General features: G+C 37.1%; 1 protein-coding gene across 1 annotated transcript in view; it reads left to right on the top strand.

The window, feature by feature from the left end:
* The window catches only part of LOC131428860 (uncharacterized protein K02A2.6-like), a 58219-nt gene that overhangs the window by 20300 nt on the left and 20938 nt on the right, over nt 1-16981 (top strand). Inside the window, exon 2 of the mRNA XM_058592919.1 lies at nt 12990-16839. Within this exon, the coding sequence (XP_058448902.1) occupies nt 12990-16839 (3850 nt within the window). The remainder of the gene's footprint in view (nt 1-12989; nt 16840-16981) is intronic.

The following is a 16981-nucleotide window of genomic DNA, read 5'->3' as shown; positions in this document are numbered from 1 at the left end:
CGATCTCAAAACCATTCAATAGCGTTCTGGGTGACGGGGAGACCTTTCATTTGCGACTAGTTTGATCAAAATCGGTCCAGCCATCTCTGAGATCTCGACCTCTTAGTTGACAACACACATACAGACACACACACATACACACACACACACACACACACACACACACACACACACACAGACATTTGCTCAGTTCGTCGAGCTGAATCGATTGGTATATGACATTCGGCCCTCCGGGCCTCGGAAAATTTTTCGAAAGTTTGAGCGAATTCTATACCTATTTTTTATATATATAAAAAAGGTAAAACGGGTTCGATTTTGTATTGCGTTGGAGGATGAGAAGTAGGCATAATTCTATATATAGTTTTGGCAATATGTATTAAATCTGTATCCTGCATGAAATTCGCATGGACGTATACAAATCAATACATTACAGGTAATTCTGCATGAATGGCAACTCTGTTGGTAAATGAAAAAAATAAACACAGTATAGATGACAGACAGGATGTTTTTGATAGGGTAACGTGGCGCCATCATGACACATGTGAGTACTGTCCCAAATAAAGGAATATTCGAAATGACCGTTAAAATGATTGAAGAACCTAATTTGAGTATCCTGTCTATTAGTCTGTGGTTTAAGTATTTTCAGTGATTATCTGTCAAGATGGAAATTTAAAATGGAAACGCAATTAATTATTTTTCCTCATAAGCCGAGAGCTTCTTTTCTTAAACCAAACAATAATAACATTCTCAAATTGAATGGCTTAGAATTGACATGGTCTGATCAATCTAAATACTTAGGTTTAACGTATGACAAAAAACTCACTTTCAAGGATCACATTGAAGGAATCCAAGCAAAGTGCAATAAATATATTAAATGTGACAAGCTCCACCAACATGGACTCCCAGCGGTTATAAATAATTATTTGCATAACCTTTTGTCAGAGAAACGCATGCATTTTTCATATGGCGATTTGACAACATTCAGAATTAGCTACATGGGTCTACCGCAAGGCTCATGCCTCAGTCCGCTCCTTTATAATTTTTACGTGAATGACATTGACAGCTGTCTAGAAACCCCATGTACACTAAGACAATTGGCAGATGATGGCGTGGTTTCAGTTACTGGACCCGAAGCTTTTGATCTGCATAAACCATTGCAAGATACCTTAGATAACTTGTCCGTTTGGGCTGTTCATCTTGGTATCGAATTCTCTGCGGAGAAAACAGAGTTAGTCGTCTTTTCAAGAAAGCATGATCCCGCGCAGCTTCAGCTCCATATGATGGGAAGAATGATCCAACAGGTTTTAACTTTTAAATACCTCGGGGTGTGGTTTGATTCCAAATGCACGTGGGGAGGACACATTAGGTATCTGATAACGAAATGCCAACAAAGAGTAAATTTTCTTCGAACAATAACAGGATCTTGGTGGGGTTCCCATCCGCAAGATCTAATAAAATTGTATCAAACAACGATACTTTCAGTGATGGAATATGGATGCGTTTGTTTTCGTTCCGCTGCAAACTCCCATATTATTAAACTTGAGCGAATTCAGTACCGTTGTTTGCGAATTGCCTTAGGCTGCATGCATTCGACACATACAATGAGTCTTGAAGTTCTGGCGGGAGTTCTTCCATTAAAAGATCGATTTTGGGAGCTTTCATCACGCCTGCTAATAAGATGTGAGGTGCTGAATCCCATGGTAATTAATAATTTCGAACGACTAGTCGAGCTTCGATCTCAAACAAAATTCATGACAGTATATTTTAACCATATGTCACAGGAAATCAACCCTTCAAGATATATTCCTATCCGTGTCAGCATCCTAAGTGCCCCTGACTCAACTTTATTTTTCGATACATCCATGCAGCGCGAAGTGCGTGGAATCCCGGATCATCTACGTTCGACGGAAATCCCAAAAATATTTTCAAGTAAGTTCAGGCATATTGACTCTGAGAAAATGTTTTACACGGACGGATCGCGAATTGAAGAAGCGACAGGGTTTGGTATGTTCAACAATAATGTTTCGGCCTCATTTAGGCTTCAAGAACCTGCATCTGTTTATATAGCAGAGCTAGCAGCAGTTCATTATAGTTTGAGTGTAATCGTCACATTATCTCCAAACCATTATTTCCTCTTCACAGATAGTCTGAGTGCAATTGAAGCCATTCGCTCAAACATGACTGGCAAGACTGAACCGTTTTTCCTGGGCAAAATAAAACAGTGCCTGAAAGACATATTGAACAATAATTATCTAATCACTATAGTCTGGGTCCCGGCTCATTGCTCCATTCCTGGCAATGAAAGAGCCGATATTTTAGCCAAACGTGGTGCTATTGAGGGTGAAATTTATGAGCGACCGATTGCTTTCAACGAATTCTATAGCTTCTTGGGATAAAGATGATCTGGGTCGGTGGATGCACTCAATTATTCCGAAAATATCGACAAAGGCATGGTTCAGGGGAAAAGGGAAGAGTCGACAAAGGCATGGTTCAGGGGAAAAGGGAAAAGTCTTAAAAGGGAAAGGCCCCTTTTAAGACTTAGTTCTGATCCCAGCTGCGTCCATGAGTTCAACCAATAGCTAAATTAGAATAAAAATTATGTAATGATACAAACAAACTCGAAACAGTTTATGAAATTATCAACAAAATGTCTGAAAATAACAGCATATTTTATAATTTATAGAAGTTAATCGTTTGGTTCAAATAATATTTCCGAGTAGATTTCATAATTAATGACGAGTTACCTAAGATGATATTTAAGCTATAAGAGAATATGTTTTAATAAATTCAAAACGTTGTGACTATGTTAGAATTAAATTAAGATAAGAATATTATGTAAAAGTGATGCTACGGCGAAGAAAAACTTATGTAAACTGCCTTAAGAAATAAACGTATAAAATAAAATATATTAAATGTTTATATCCTCTTATAAACAGAAATTCTAAACTCTGTCTAAAAAACAAATTGTTAATTTATAAACATATTTTCAGACCAGCCATGCTTTATGCAGTACCAATTTGGTTAAGTTGTTGTTCCGCCAGGAAGAAAACGCTTCAAAGGATTCAGAATAAAATTCTGAAAATGATTTTGAAGCGTCCTCCCTGGTTTAGTACAAATGAGTTACACAGACTCACAAATATAGAACCATTAGATGTAATGACACATAATATTATAAGCAAATTCCGACAAATATCCATGCAATCTTCAATTGAATCAATTTGCTCTCTGTATTAGTTAGTAAGTTAGTATATAAGTTTCTTTTCCACGTTACACAATACAAGTAGGTTTAGAATTTTCCCTACACAAAAATCTCAGAATTGCGGAAGCAAATGATGTCCTCATGGTAATAACCAAATCATGCATATAACAGGGCTGAAAAGTTACCATTTGTGGTTGAACGCCCAATTTAAATCTTAATAATTTAATTTTAACTCATATTTCAATAAATAGTTATCTAAAAAAATAAAAAATAAAATATTAAAACTGATGCAGAGAATGGCAAAAATGAAGTAATTATCGTCAAAGCTGAAGTTTGAAGGGCAGTTTAGCAAAGCATAATAAACATGAAATGAATCAAAAAGTGAATAAAAATAATAACATTAATGCACCGTATCAGAACAACTATGATATATACAAAAACGACGAACATTCAGATAGTATGCTTCCACGTTGTGGGCCTAATTTACTAATGAAGAAGAAAAAGATTTTATAGACAGAGAGAGTGACGAGGACGACAAATGTTTCCTTGATTTAGATACAAATCAAGACGTAATTATTACGGAAAATAAAAGATGCGGTCGAATAAGTGGTCGTGACCGAACGGAAAAAGTATTAGAATCACTAAATATTAATCATTTAGTGAGAACAAATTTTATGGATATAGAGAAATTTCTGGCTTCATATAGCGATGTATTCTATCTGAAGGGGGTAATTTAACTATCACCGATGCGTCAGTGCACGAAATTGAGACCACTTCAAATGTGCCTATCAATAAACGGCAATACAGATATCCAGAAGCTACGAAGAACCATATTAATGAAGGAATTGAAGAAATGCGAAAACAAGGTATCATAAGGCCTAGAAAAAGTCTCCTAGGCCTAGGAGGCTCTCCGCCGACGTAATCAACAAGTCGAGCCAGGTAAATGCCAAATTTTGAAAAGTGAAATAAAGTATTTAGAACATGTAATTGACAAAAAAGGAATTCGTCCTATGGAGGACAATATAAAAACAATAAAAGAGATGGCGGCACCAAAAACAGTCAAAGGTGTTCGGTCAGTTTTAGGAACAGTAAATTTCTACGGAAAATTCATACCTCACATAGAAGAGAAACGTAAGCCATTGAACGATCTCTTGCGAAAGAATGATAAGTTTACTAGAACAGAGGAGTGTCAAAAATCTTTTGAGAAATTGCAAAATTTAAAAAGCTTCTGACACACTGTTAATTAGACCGAACTATAAAAATACTTGTGATCACGACAGATGCAAGCGAGTACGCTATTGGAGCGGTACACTAGAATGAAAAATCGATCGATAGGCTCATTTCATATGCAAGCAGAGAAAGTGCCATACGATTGAAAAGGAATCGTTAGCCATCGTATGGCAGTGAACCATTTTAAAGATTTTATTTATAATCCAGTCGGTGTTGAACAGTCGATCGCATCGCACGCGTATAGCTCTTGGCTCCTGGAAAAATTTTCTGGCTACCTAGAGTTTCATTGATTCAAGGCTTCAGTCTTTTTCAAGGCTACCTGAATCACTAACAGTCTTTTTAAACACTAAAAATTAGTCAGTCTTTCTCAAGGCTATACAAAGAGTGATATTAGAGTGACTAAGTGATACAAAGAGTGATATTAGAGTGACTAAGAAATTAATCAGCCTTTTTTAAGGCTAACTATTCAAAGAACTATTATTGAAATTTCAAAATTCTAAATTCCATTCATTTCAAAAATGCCTGTGTCCAACCGGAAAGGCAACAAGCCTAAGGCTAAAAATAATTCAATACGAAATAAATCACAATCCGTTATTCAACATTTTTCTAATAACATTCACGATCTAGAAGAAAATTCTTCAAAAATTCCCAAAATGGACGCTTGTCGTTCTGGGAAGAAACAACAATCTATGCCATCAGTGACTGTGATGATTTCCGACTTCAAAGCATTCCGTACTGAGCTTTCTACTTTTCTCCCGGAAGTAAAAGTCTCATTTCAAATCGGACGAAGAGGAGAATGTCGAGTCTTGGTTGATGGATCGGAAGATTACGAACGTCTTATTCGATATTTGTCCGAGAAACTTCATAAATTTTATTCATATGATATAAAATCAGACAGACCCTTAAAGGCTGTCTTGAAGGGCTTATCAAATGATCAAAGTACCGATGAAATTAAAAATGAACTAAAAGAATTGCTTGGTTTTGCCCCTTCCCAAGTAATACTTATGAAAAAAGAGCGAATGGTACTTCAAAACCACGCTCTGGAATTTCCAATGAACTTTACCTAATACACTTCAATCGAAGTGATGTAAACAATTTGAAAACTTTAGAAAAAGTACGTTACATTTCCCACATTAAAATTCATTGGGAACATTATAAACGGCATAATCGTATTGCAAACTTAACGCAATGTCGTCGTTGCCAAGGTTTCGGCCATGGAACCAAAAATTGTCATATGGATATACGGTGTTTTAATCGTGGTAAATCGCATTCGAAAGACGTTTGTCCAATGAATGAAACCACTGATAAATTTTCATGTTCAAATTGCGATGGAAATCATAAATCCAATTATTTGAAATGTCCTGTCAGGGAAAAAGTTTTAAACGCTCGTTCGATTAGACAACAAGTCAAATCAACGACCTTAAATTTACAGAACATACCTGAAAATCAAAAAACCGGCACTTATTTCTTCGAATTTAACACAAAAAACAGGTACGCCTGTCAATTCGTCTTCTAACGAAAACAATTTATTGACAGGTAGATCGACCTCGTCATCATCTTCTTCTAATGTCACATATGCCATTATAACAGGTAGACTCTTACCACCTATTTCTTCTCATGTAAATAATCAAAACACAGGACCGTATTGCCTTTCATCTTCTAACGAAAACAATTTATTAATAGGTAGACCGGCCAAATCATCTTCTTCTAATGGCAGTCTACCTACCAATATTCCTTCAATGAGATTCGCTTCTTCAAATGAAGTCGATTTAGGCGATATAACTGAAAATAAAATGATCTACCTACAAGATCAACTTTTTCAAATGATCATCCAAATGAATTCGACTTCATCACTTTTTGAAGCATTTATAATCGGATGGAATTTTGCAAATAAAATTATAATTAATTTAAAATTTAACAGTGATGTTGAATTATTATTTGAATAATTTAAATTGGAACGCTCGATCTTTGAAATCGAGTGAAGATGAATTTTATAATTTTCTCAAAGTTCACAAAATCCATATTGCCATTGTGACAGAAACTTTTCTTGAACCAATTGTCAAATTGAAAAGTAATCCACATTATGTGGTTCATCGATTTGACAGGTTTACTGGAATGGGTGGTGGAGTTGCCATTTTTGTCCAACGGCAAATTAAACATCGAATTTTACCTTCTTTCAATACTAAAGTTATTGAAAGCTCGGGAATCGAAGTTGAAACCATTCATAAAATTTATTTCATCGCTGGAGCATATTTGCATTCCAATGCACCGGCGAACAATTAAATTTCTTTAAAGGCGATTTGCAAAAACTCACAAGAGATCGACCGAAATTTTTCGTAATAGGGGACTTTAATGCTAAGCATGTCCAGTGGAATTGTAGGCAAAATAACAGTAATGGTAAAATACTTCATAATCAACTCTCAGCTGGTTACTTCACAGTTCTTCATCCCAGTAATCCGACTTGTTTCTCTTCCGTGAAAAACCCGTCTACAATTGATCTGGTTCTAACGGATCAGTCACATTTGTAGTGAACCGATTACACATGCTGACTTTGACTCAGATCATCTTCCTGTATCATTCAGACTTTCCAACGAAGCTTTAATTAATCCAATTAGTTCTATATTCAACTATCATAGAGCTAATTGGTTGGATTACAGATCTCACATTGAAAATCATGTGTATCATGAAACTATTTTAGAAAATTCTGCGGACATCGACACAGCAATTGATAATTTGAATCATTACATTATCGAAGCTAGAAATCTTTCAGTTCACAAAGCTCAAACTAAATTAAATTCTCCTATCATCGATGACAATCTTCAACTGCTCATTCGGTTGAAGAATGTTCGTCGACGACAATATAAACGTTCTCGTGATCCTGCTATGAAAAACATAGTTAAGGATTTACAAAAAGAAATTAAACATAGATTTACTCTTTTGCGAAATGAAAATTTCGCTAAAGAAGTTGAACAAATTAAACCATATTCTAAACCTTTCTGGAAACTTTCTAAGGTTCTTAAGAAACCTCAGAAACCAATTCCTGCTCTCAAGGAAGGAAATCAAATACTTCGTACGAATGGCGAAAAAGCTCAAAAACTTGCTTAGAAGTTCCAGAGTGTCCACAATTTTAATTTGAACGTTGTGAGTCCTTTTGAAAATGAAGCCTCACTGAAATATGAGCATATTTCAACCCAAATGTTATCACAAGATGACATTATTGAGACGAATTTTGATGGAATTAAATCAATTATTAGGAAACTTAAAAACATGAAGGCTCCTGGTAATGATGGAATTTTTAATACTCTCATTAAAAATCTTCCCGATGTTGCCTTGAGACTCCTGGTTAAAATTTTCAACAAGTGTTTTTTATTAGCTTACTTCCCAAAAAGATGGAAAAACGTTAAAGTAATTCCTATCCTCAAACCTGATAAAAACCCAGCAGAAACATCAAGTTATCGACCAATTAGCTTACCTCCTTCTATCAGTAAACGTTTTGAAAAAATTATCTTGTTGAGAATGATGTCTCATATAAATGAGAATTCAATTTTTTTTGCAGAGCAGTTTGGATTTCGTCATGAACATTCAACTACTCATCAACTTGTAAGAGTCACGAACATGATAAAAGCAAATAAATCTTCTGGGTTATCCACTGGAGTTGCTCTTCTAGACATAGAAAAAGCATTCGACAGTGTTTGGCACAAAGGTTTAATAGAAAAAATGTCTGATTTCCAGTTTCCCATTTATTTGATCAAAATGATTCAAAATTATTTAACTGATCGTACTCTTCAGGTTAGCTATCAGAATTGTAAATCTGAATTGCTACCCGTACGAGCAGGTGCTCCGCAGGGTTCGAGCGTAGCTCCAATCTTGTATAATATTTTCACTTCTGATCTTCCAAATCTACCCGTTGGTTGTCAGAAATCGCTATTCTATGACGACACAAGTCTGTTAGCCACAGGTAGAAATCTAAGAGTGATCTGCAGTCGCCTTCAAAGAAGTTGAAATATTTTCAGTGATTATCTGTCAAAATGGAAATTTAACCAAATGCAGCAAAAACACAATTAATTATCTTTCCTCATAAGCCAAGAGCTTCTTTTCTTAAACCAAACAATAATCACATTCTCAAATTGAATGGCTTGGAATTGACATGGTCTGATCAAGCTAAATACTTAGGTTTAACGTATGACAAAAAACTCACTTTCAAGGATCACATCGAAGGAATCCAGGCAAAGTGTAATAAATATATTAAATGTTTATATCCTCTTAAAAACAGAAATTCTAAGCCCTGTCTAAAAAACAAATTGTTAATTTATAAACAAATTTTCAGACCAGCCATGCTTTATGCAGTACCAATTTGGTCGAGTTGTTGTTCCACCAGGAAGAAAACGCTTCAAAGGATTCAGAATAAAATTCTGAAAATGATTTTGAAGCGTCCTCCCTGGTTTAGTACACATGAGTTACACAGACTCACAAATATAGAACCATTAGATGTAATGTCACATAATATTATAAGCAAATTCCGACAGAAATCGATGCAATCTTCAATTGAATCGATTCGCTCTCTGTATTAATTAGTGAGTTAGTATATAAGTTCCTTTTCCCCATTACACAATACAAGTAGGTTTAGAATTTTCCCTACACAAAAATCTCAGAATTGCGGAAGCAAATGATGCCCTCGTGGTAATAACCAAATCATATTTATATTATAGGGCTGAAAAGTCACCACTTGTGGCTGAACACCCAATTTAAATCATAATAATTTAATTTCAACTCATATTCCAATAAATAGTTATTTAAAATATATATATATAATCAAATTTTTTTTGCATACACTGATCATAGACCGTTGATTTTAATATGGCATTTAAAAGAAACTTCGCCTACGTTAACGCATCTTCGTCTGAAACTACAAGGATTGGAAATGGACATTCGTTATAAACAAGGCAAAGACAATGTTGTGGCAGACTTTTTATCTAGACTGCCCGAGCAGTCTGAGCCCTTACACCCTATTTCAATAGTCACTAGACAACAAAAGCGTCAAAAACAGCAAACAGAAAAATGAACCTGCAAAGCGGAAGGACGCGGAAGGTAAAACAGCCCCCGCCAGACAGCTCACAGATGAGTCTAGACGATTAACGCTATTTAAAAATAAACAAAAATTAGATTGGAATCGGCACATGGACGAATTCGAAAACATAGACTTTGGATGGGACGAAAAGGAGGATTTGGGAGCACTCTCGTGTTTCGAAGAATACGAAATAAGCCTGAAAAAATATTGACTGAAATTCCCGAATAAAAAATATTATAGAAAAACAATGCGTTTTATTGTTACAGAACCATTTGAAACATTACAATGACCATAGCAATTGTTGTAAAAATAACAGCAGGAATATTGTTCAATATATTGTGATAAACTATTAAATCAATTGTGGAAAGACTTTTTTACAATAGAATGTATAGGTTGTTAAGTATCGTAACAATAGAATATCTTGAATTTTCCCGTACTTGTTTTTTCGCAATACAATAAAATTTGCAGTTTTAAAACAGTAGAGAAAAAAATATAAATCTATTCATTTGAATGTATGATAATTTCATTGTTCTGAATTGTAAAAAAGCATATTAATTTTACAATCGATTTAATGGTTGTTCCATTGTTTAACAGCTTTTATTTCAATTTTCAATTGATTATGAATCGTGCGATATAACAAAACAAAAAAGTTTAATTTTTCGACATATTATATTCAAGCAAATTCATTATCACAAAAAACGAGAGACACAGAACAATTGAAATGTGTGAAAGCGTGTTATTTTACATTAGCAAATTACTTCGTTGGATGTTTTGTTAAAGAATTCGCATCACCGATAAAATTGCGAGCTGCTGCATATTTTGCAGAATTTTTAAATTTGCGTTTTTTTCTGCGATGCCATTATTAACACGTGTTGGATGAGCAAAGTTATTAGCTCCAACTCGTAAGGCGACACGCTGGTGCACTTTTTCTGTTGGACAAAAGTAAATAATATGTATTTGCATGTATTGAGTACATTGCATTTGAATTATCACATATACCATGAATGAATGCCAACTTTCGAGGAGAGATTCCAGGACGAGCCGCAGCGTTTTTGAAGCGATTGGTAGCGATACCAGACACAGACAGGGTTTGTAATCTTTTTGCTCCATATAAGAAAAGTGCCATATTCTGTCCAAACGCAACGTCAGTTTTGGAAGCTAGATGGATTTCTTCGATTTGTTGAACAGTTATATCAATTTCAGGATCAGTTGTGAACGTCTATAAATGAATAATATGTGAAGAAACAGGAAATAGTACACAAATTATATTTACCAATTTAGCATGTGGGTCTGATTGAGCTGTTTTAGTTTCAGAATTAGCAAATACAATGAGATCTTTCATCTCAGCTATGCAATGTTTCTGTTTTTCATATTTTTTGTTTAGAGCTTTGAATGTTTCAATTTTTTGTTATACTTATCCAGTAAATCGTAGTATTTGATGCGATATGAGTCTTCATGTACCCTCTGACTGACAGAAACATTGAACTGACAGGAATTTTCGTCAGATACATGGGATTTATCGATTGCTTCCGCAGACTTTGAATGCGATGCGACAATGCATTGTCCATTGGATATCACATCTTCAGCTGTTTTTTTTTTTTGAGAATAATATTAGGTGTACAACTTTGCTTCCGTCGTTTTTTTCCAAAATTTAAAGGTTTATTGTGAGAAAGTGCTTACAGATGTATTATTCAAAGTATTGTCCGTCGCTAGCGATAACTTTCTTCCATCTTTCCGGAAATTTTCGGATCCCGGCTCGAAAAAAGGAGTCCTTTTTTGACGCTATCCATGAAGCAATCCATTTTCCCAACTCTTCGAAGGATTGAAAATGTTGATCTGCCAGGCCGTGTGCCATCGAACGGAATAGGTGGAAGTCACAAGGGGCGACATCTGGGGAATACGGCGGGTAGGGCAAGACTTCCCATTTCAGCGTTTCCAGGTACTTTTTGACCACTTTTGCGACGAGAGGCCGAGCATTGTCGTGTTGGAGGATGACTTTGTCATGTCGCTCTTGATATTGTGGCCGCTTTTCTTTTAGAGCGCGACTAAGGCGCATCAGTTGCGTTCGGTAGCGATCTCCTGTGATAGTTTCACCCGGTTTTAAGAACTCGTAGTAAATTGTTATTTATCTTTGAAGGTTTTTTCTCTTCCACTATCATGTTTGTCTTCGACATCGAAATCACCATTTTAAAAACGTCGAAACCACTCCCGACACGTTCTTTTACTCAGAGCAGCATCACCGTAAGTTTCTGAAAGGATTCGATGCGCTTCAGTTGCATTTTTTTCGAATTGTAACAGAAAAGTAAAACTTCCCACAAATGGCGAGAATTGGGCACATAAACAGACATTTTCGAGCGTGAATAATACGAGAACAAGAACAACTGTCACTGAAATGGCGATGACAATTCGGTAGGCACTGTACACACTCACTTTAAAGGCATTATAATCTATGTATTTAAACCAGCCTCAGCCGGTACAGCCACTTATCGAAAAACGGCGGAAGCAAAGTTGTACTCCTAATACATGTCGGAGAAGTTGATATAGAGTCTATATCAAAATTAACTGGTAAAGGGTCGTGCTTTGAATTTTCAAGTCTTTTTTATTGAGAGCATCCTTCTAAAGCATTGTTATTTACAGCAGCTTTAACCGGTGTGGCCGAACTCCTGAACTTTTTGGCTGAATTTGAATATCTCGTTAAACTAGATGGAAGCTGCCTACTTTCGACAAAATCATCCGAAACATTATCAAATTTATTCGATTCAATTGCATGCAGTGCCGCTGAAGTTGTGATTGCCAATCTATTCATAACATGGCCATGGATTTCAGTTTCATCCGCTGAATTTTTATTTGCATGAGAATTATTTATTGAATGTTTTCTGTCCTCCTTAAATGATTGCATCAAATTTTCTTTTTGGCTCAAAACTAGTGGATCAATAGAGTTCTTACTGTTAATATCTGCCAAACTTTTGGTCATAGTTACTGGCACGAAGGTGAGACCACTTGTGGAGAATAAATCTCCATTTACTTCGGTCAATATCGTTCCAAGCTAAAATTTACATTTTGATTCGCCTTCAATCATTGGATTGGAAACAATTTATTAAAAATAAATTACGAACGGGTTGTTTATATAAAAAAGAATCATCTAACCAGTTTTGAGTTTCGGAGACATATTTTACTTTATCTCAAAAATAATCACCGGAAAATTTCACGCGTTACAACAGAAATTTCTATATTTTTTCATCTTCACTTCAATTTACACGATCAAATTAAAACACTTATTTATATTGTATTGTTGCCGAATAACTATATTTCTTGCTAATTGAAATACAATAAAATGTATTGAAACCAATAGAATTGACTGTTTACCAATCGTTTCTCTTGTAAAATCAATGGTTGAATTTTATACGGGTTTTCAAAACATAAAGCTAGTGAAAGCGAATTTGACAATACTTTCATAATAGTAAACAGTAGATCCGTTTCTGATTATTTCAGCCGGTTCAAGTGGGCACTAGAGCTAAGTCAGGTACCTCAACTACAGCATGCGAATTATGCCAGAGTACATATGGGAGCAGAGTTGAATAACGCTCTGAAGTTTCTAGTGAGCCCGGCAGATCCAGCTACCATCGACTTTGACCAGTTGCAGGCTACACTAATCAATCATTTCGATCGGAAAAAGAACAAATACGTTGAAAGCATTAAATTTAGAAAGATTGTTCAACAAAAAGGAGAAACAATCGCCCAGTTCGCACTCCGTTTAAGACAAGGTGCGGTGAATTGCGAATACGAAGACTTCCTTGATCGGATGTTAATCGAACAACTTTTGCACGGTCTAGAATCCCGCGATATGTGCGATGAGATTATTGCGAAAAAACCAGAAAATTTTAAAGAAGCGTACGAGATAGCTCATTCACTAGAGGCTACGCGGAATACGGCACGAGAGGTTAATACGGGTGTAACTTCCCCAATTCTTGAAGAAACCAACAAGCTAGGCTACGAAAATCTTCGAATCAGGAAGAAGTCAGTTTTGAATCAACCGAAAAATCTCAGGAGTGATCACCAGCGATCAAACAATCATCATACTACAGAAGTCGGACCTTGCAAAGGTTGTGGCGGTCAGCACATAAGAAGTCAGTGCCGTTTTCGTGATGCTCGTTGTCATCACTGTAATATAAAAGGACACATTGCAAAAGTATGTCGGGCAAACAAATCTATGATTCAAGAATCGTTTGCAGATCTCGTAGACTCACACGAAATGCCATCATCGGAAATAGACCTGGTACAACCACTGAATCAAGTACACGATATCACATCGTCTGGAAAGAAAATGATTAATGTCAAAATCGATGGGCGCGCTCTACAAATGGAGTTAGATACCGGAGCACCGTGTGGCATAATTACCGAATCAAAATTGCGATCGATTAAACCAGGATACTCATTACAAAAAACGGACAGACAATTTTCGAGTTACACCGGACATCATATTAATTGTCTAGGACGTATTCCGGTTCTTGTATCAGTTGGAGCTTCAACACGTAAATTGAACTTGTACGTCGTATCCGGAAAAGCCGAATCCCTTTTCGGACGCGAGTGGATTTCCCATTTTGTGGAACATATCAATCTACATGAACTGTTCTCTACCGACACACCGATCAATTCCATAAGCTCTACCGGACTGAATACAATGGATACAATACGTCTTTCGAATCTGCTGAGAGGCTTCGAAGATGTATTTAGCGACACTGCAGGAAAATTAACGGGACCACCAGCCAAAGTACATTTAAAACCAGAAATATTTCCTATATTCGCCAAAGCACACGATGTACCGTATGCATTACGAGAGCGCTACGCTGCGGAAATCGACAAGAAAATAGCATCTGGATTCTTCAAGAAAGTTGATTCCTCCGAGTGGGCATCACCGACTCATATAGTCGTGAAAAAAAATGGAGAACTGCGAATTACCGGAAACTATAAACCAACTGTCAACCCGCGGATGATAGTGGATGAGCATCCCATACCGAAGATAGAAACGATTTTCAACAAAATGAATGGCGCTACATTGTTTTGCCATTTGGACTTGACCGATGCGTATACTCATCTTCCGATAGATGAAGAGTTCAGCCATATACTAACACTTAACACGATAACACACGGACTTATTCGCCCGACTCGGGCCGTATACGGAGCGGCAAACATACCCGCTATTTGGCAGCGACGCATGGAGTCTGTGCTTCAAGGATTGGATGATATCGTCGTTAGTTTCTACGACGACATAATCGTGTTTGCAAGAGATTTTGACAACCTGCTTCAAGCGCTTACTATCATTTTGGATAGATTGAGAGAGAGTGGTTTGCGTCTGAATCGATCAAAATGCGTCTTTGCAGCACCATCTCTGGAATGTTTAGGACATAGAATTGATCGTTATGGATTGCATAAATCAGATAAACACGTTGCAGCAATTCGCGATGCTCCTCGACCGACAACAACAGAAGAATTACAGCTTTTTCTGGGAAAGGCTACATATTATAGCGCCTTCATACCAAATCTTTCTTCAAGAACAAGAGCCTTACGCGACGTACTTCTGTCCGATAATTTTGAATGGACTTCTGAAGCCGATAAAGCTTATCTGGATATCAAGGCAGTCCTAACATCTCCCCAAGTATTAATGCAATACGATCCAACGCTCCCACTAATACTAGCAACGGACGCTAGCAAGACGGGACTAGGTGCTGTGCTTTCTCATCGGTTGAGCAACGGGCAGGAACGACCAATCGCCTTCGCCAGCACTAGTATGTCAACTACGGAACAACGCTATCCCCAAATCGATAAGGAGGCACTTGCTATTGTCTGGGCAGTGAAAAAGTTCTTTCACTACTTGTACGCAAGAAAATTCACTTTAATAACGGATCATAAGCCCCTTACACAAATCTTGCATCCGGAGAAATCACTACCAACGTTGTGCATAAGCCGAATGGCTAATTATGCGGATTACCTCGCGCATTTTGACTTCGACATTGTCTACAAACCCACGAAGCAACATACAAATGCTGATTACTGCTCACGAATATCGAAGGAAACGGTGCCTCAAGTCAACTATCTGAAACAAGAGGATGACACTTTGGAAGATGATTTCGAGGGATTCACTCTGCATCAAATTCAACAACTTCCAGTGCGTGCGGAACACATTGCCCGTGAAACGTGCAAGGATGAATACCTGGGAAAAATTGTGCAACTACTTGAGAAAGGTTACGATCTGGCGCGATGTGGTTACAAGTCTCCGGAAAACAAGTACACCTTAGCAGCCAACTGTTTGCATTATGAACACAGAGTAATCATACCACCGTCGCTTAGACAGGCGATATTGAATGATCTACATGTAGCACACTTGGGGGTAGTAAAAATGAAAAGCTTGGCTCGGTCTTTCGTTTATTGGCCAGGTATCGATAACGATATCGAACTAGCAGTGCGATCATGCAGGAATTGTTCAAGTAATGCACCTTCTCCACCGAAATTTAGTTGTCACCATTGGGAATATCCGCAAGGCCCATGGCAGCGCATTCACGTCGATTACGCTGGCCCGATTGCAGATTCAATGCTTCTAATCGTTGTCGATGCTTACAGCAAATGGGTGGAAGTTAGAGTCACTTCTACGTCAACAACTGAGGCGACAGTTGGTATATTGGACGAGCTTTTCTGTTCTTATGGAGTACCAACGACACTGGTATCCGACAACGGACCACAGTTCACTGCTCGAGAGTTTAAGCATTTTCTGCAAATGAGCGGGGTTAAATTCCACAAATTTTCAGCACCGTACCACCCAGCCACCAACGGACAGGCTGAGCGATATGTCCAAACAGTGAAGCAAGCCCTCAAAGCCATGGGCACAACTAAAAGCACTCTGAAGAAGAATATAAATGAATTCCTGTGTCAGTATCGAAGAACTGCTCATTCCGAGACAACTGAATCTCCAGCAAAACTATTTTTGGGACGAAATATAATGACTCGGTTAGATTTAGTAAGGCCACTGGATGCTAGCACGAGAATCACAGAGAAACAAAAGGCGAATTTCAACACATCGTTCCGATCTTTCACTCCGGGACAACAAATATACTTTATTTCTGGAAATAATCGAATGGATAAATGGATTCCTGGAGAAATATCAAAACAACTGGGAGATTTACACTACATAATAGAATATCACGGAAAACACGTCAAACGTCATGTTGATCAAATCCAGCGCTACCATAGCAACGAAGAAAGCGAACGAAGTCTATCAATACCGACGTCACTCACACCACAACGCATATCAAAGATACCAGCAGAACAAGAGAGTCCACCTCGGCGGGTACATTATTATAGCAATGAAGTACCTCAAAATTTGTTTTCTAGTGCAACAGTCAGTTCAAATTCTTCGGTTGAAAATGGATCCCCTGATGTACGTTTTTCAACGCCGTGTTGTAGTCCAGATCAGCAGAGAGCACAAATCG

Source organism: Malaya genurostris, chromosome 2, assembly GCF_030247185.1.
Source record: "Malaya genurostris strain Urasoe2022 chromosome 2, Malgen_1.1, whole genome shotgun sequence".
NCBI classification, from domain to species: Eukaryota; Metazoa; Arthropoda; class Insecta; order Diptera; family Culicidae; genus Malaya; species Malaya genurostris.
This window is presented reverse-complemented; position numbering and strand designations above follow the sequence as displayed.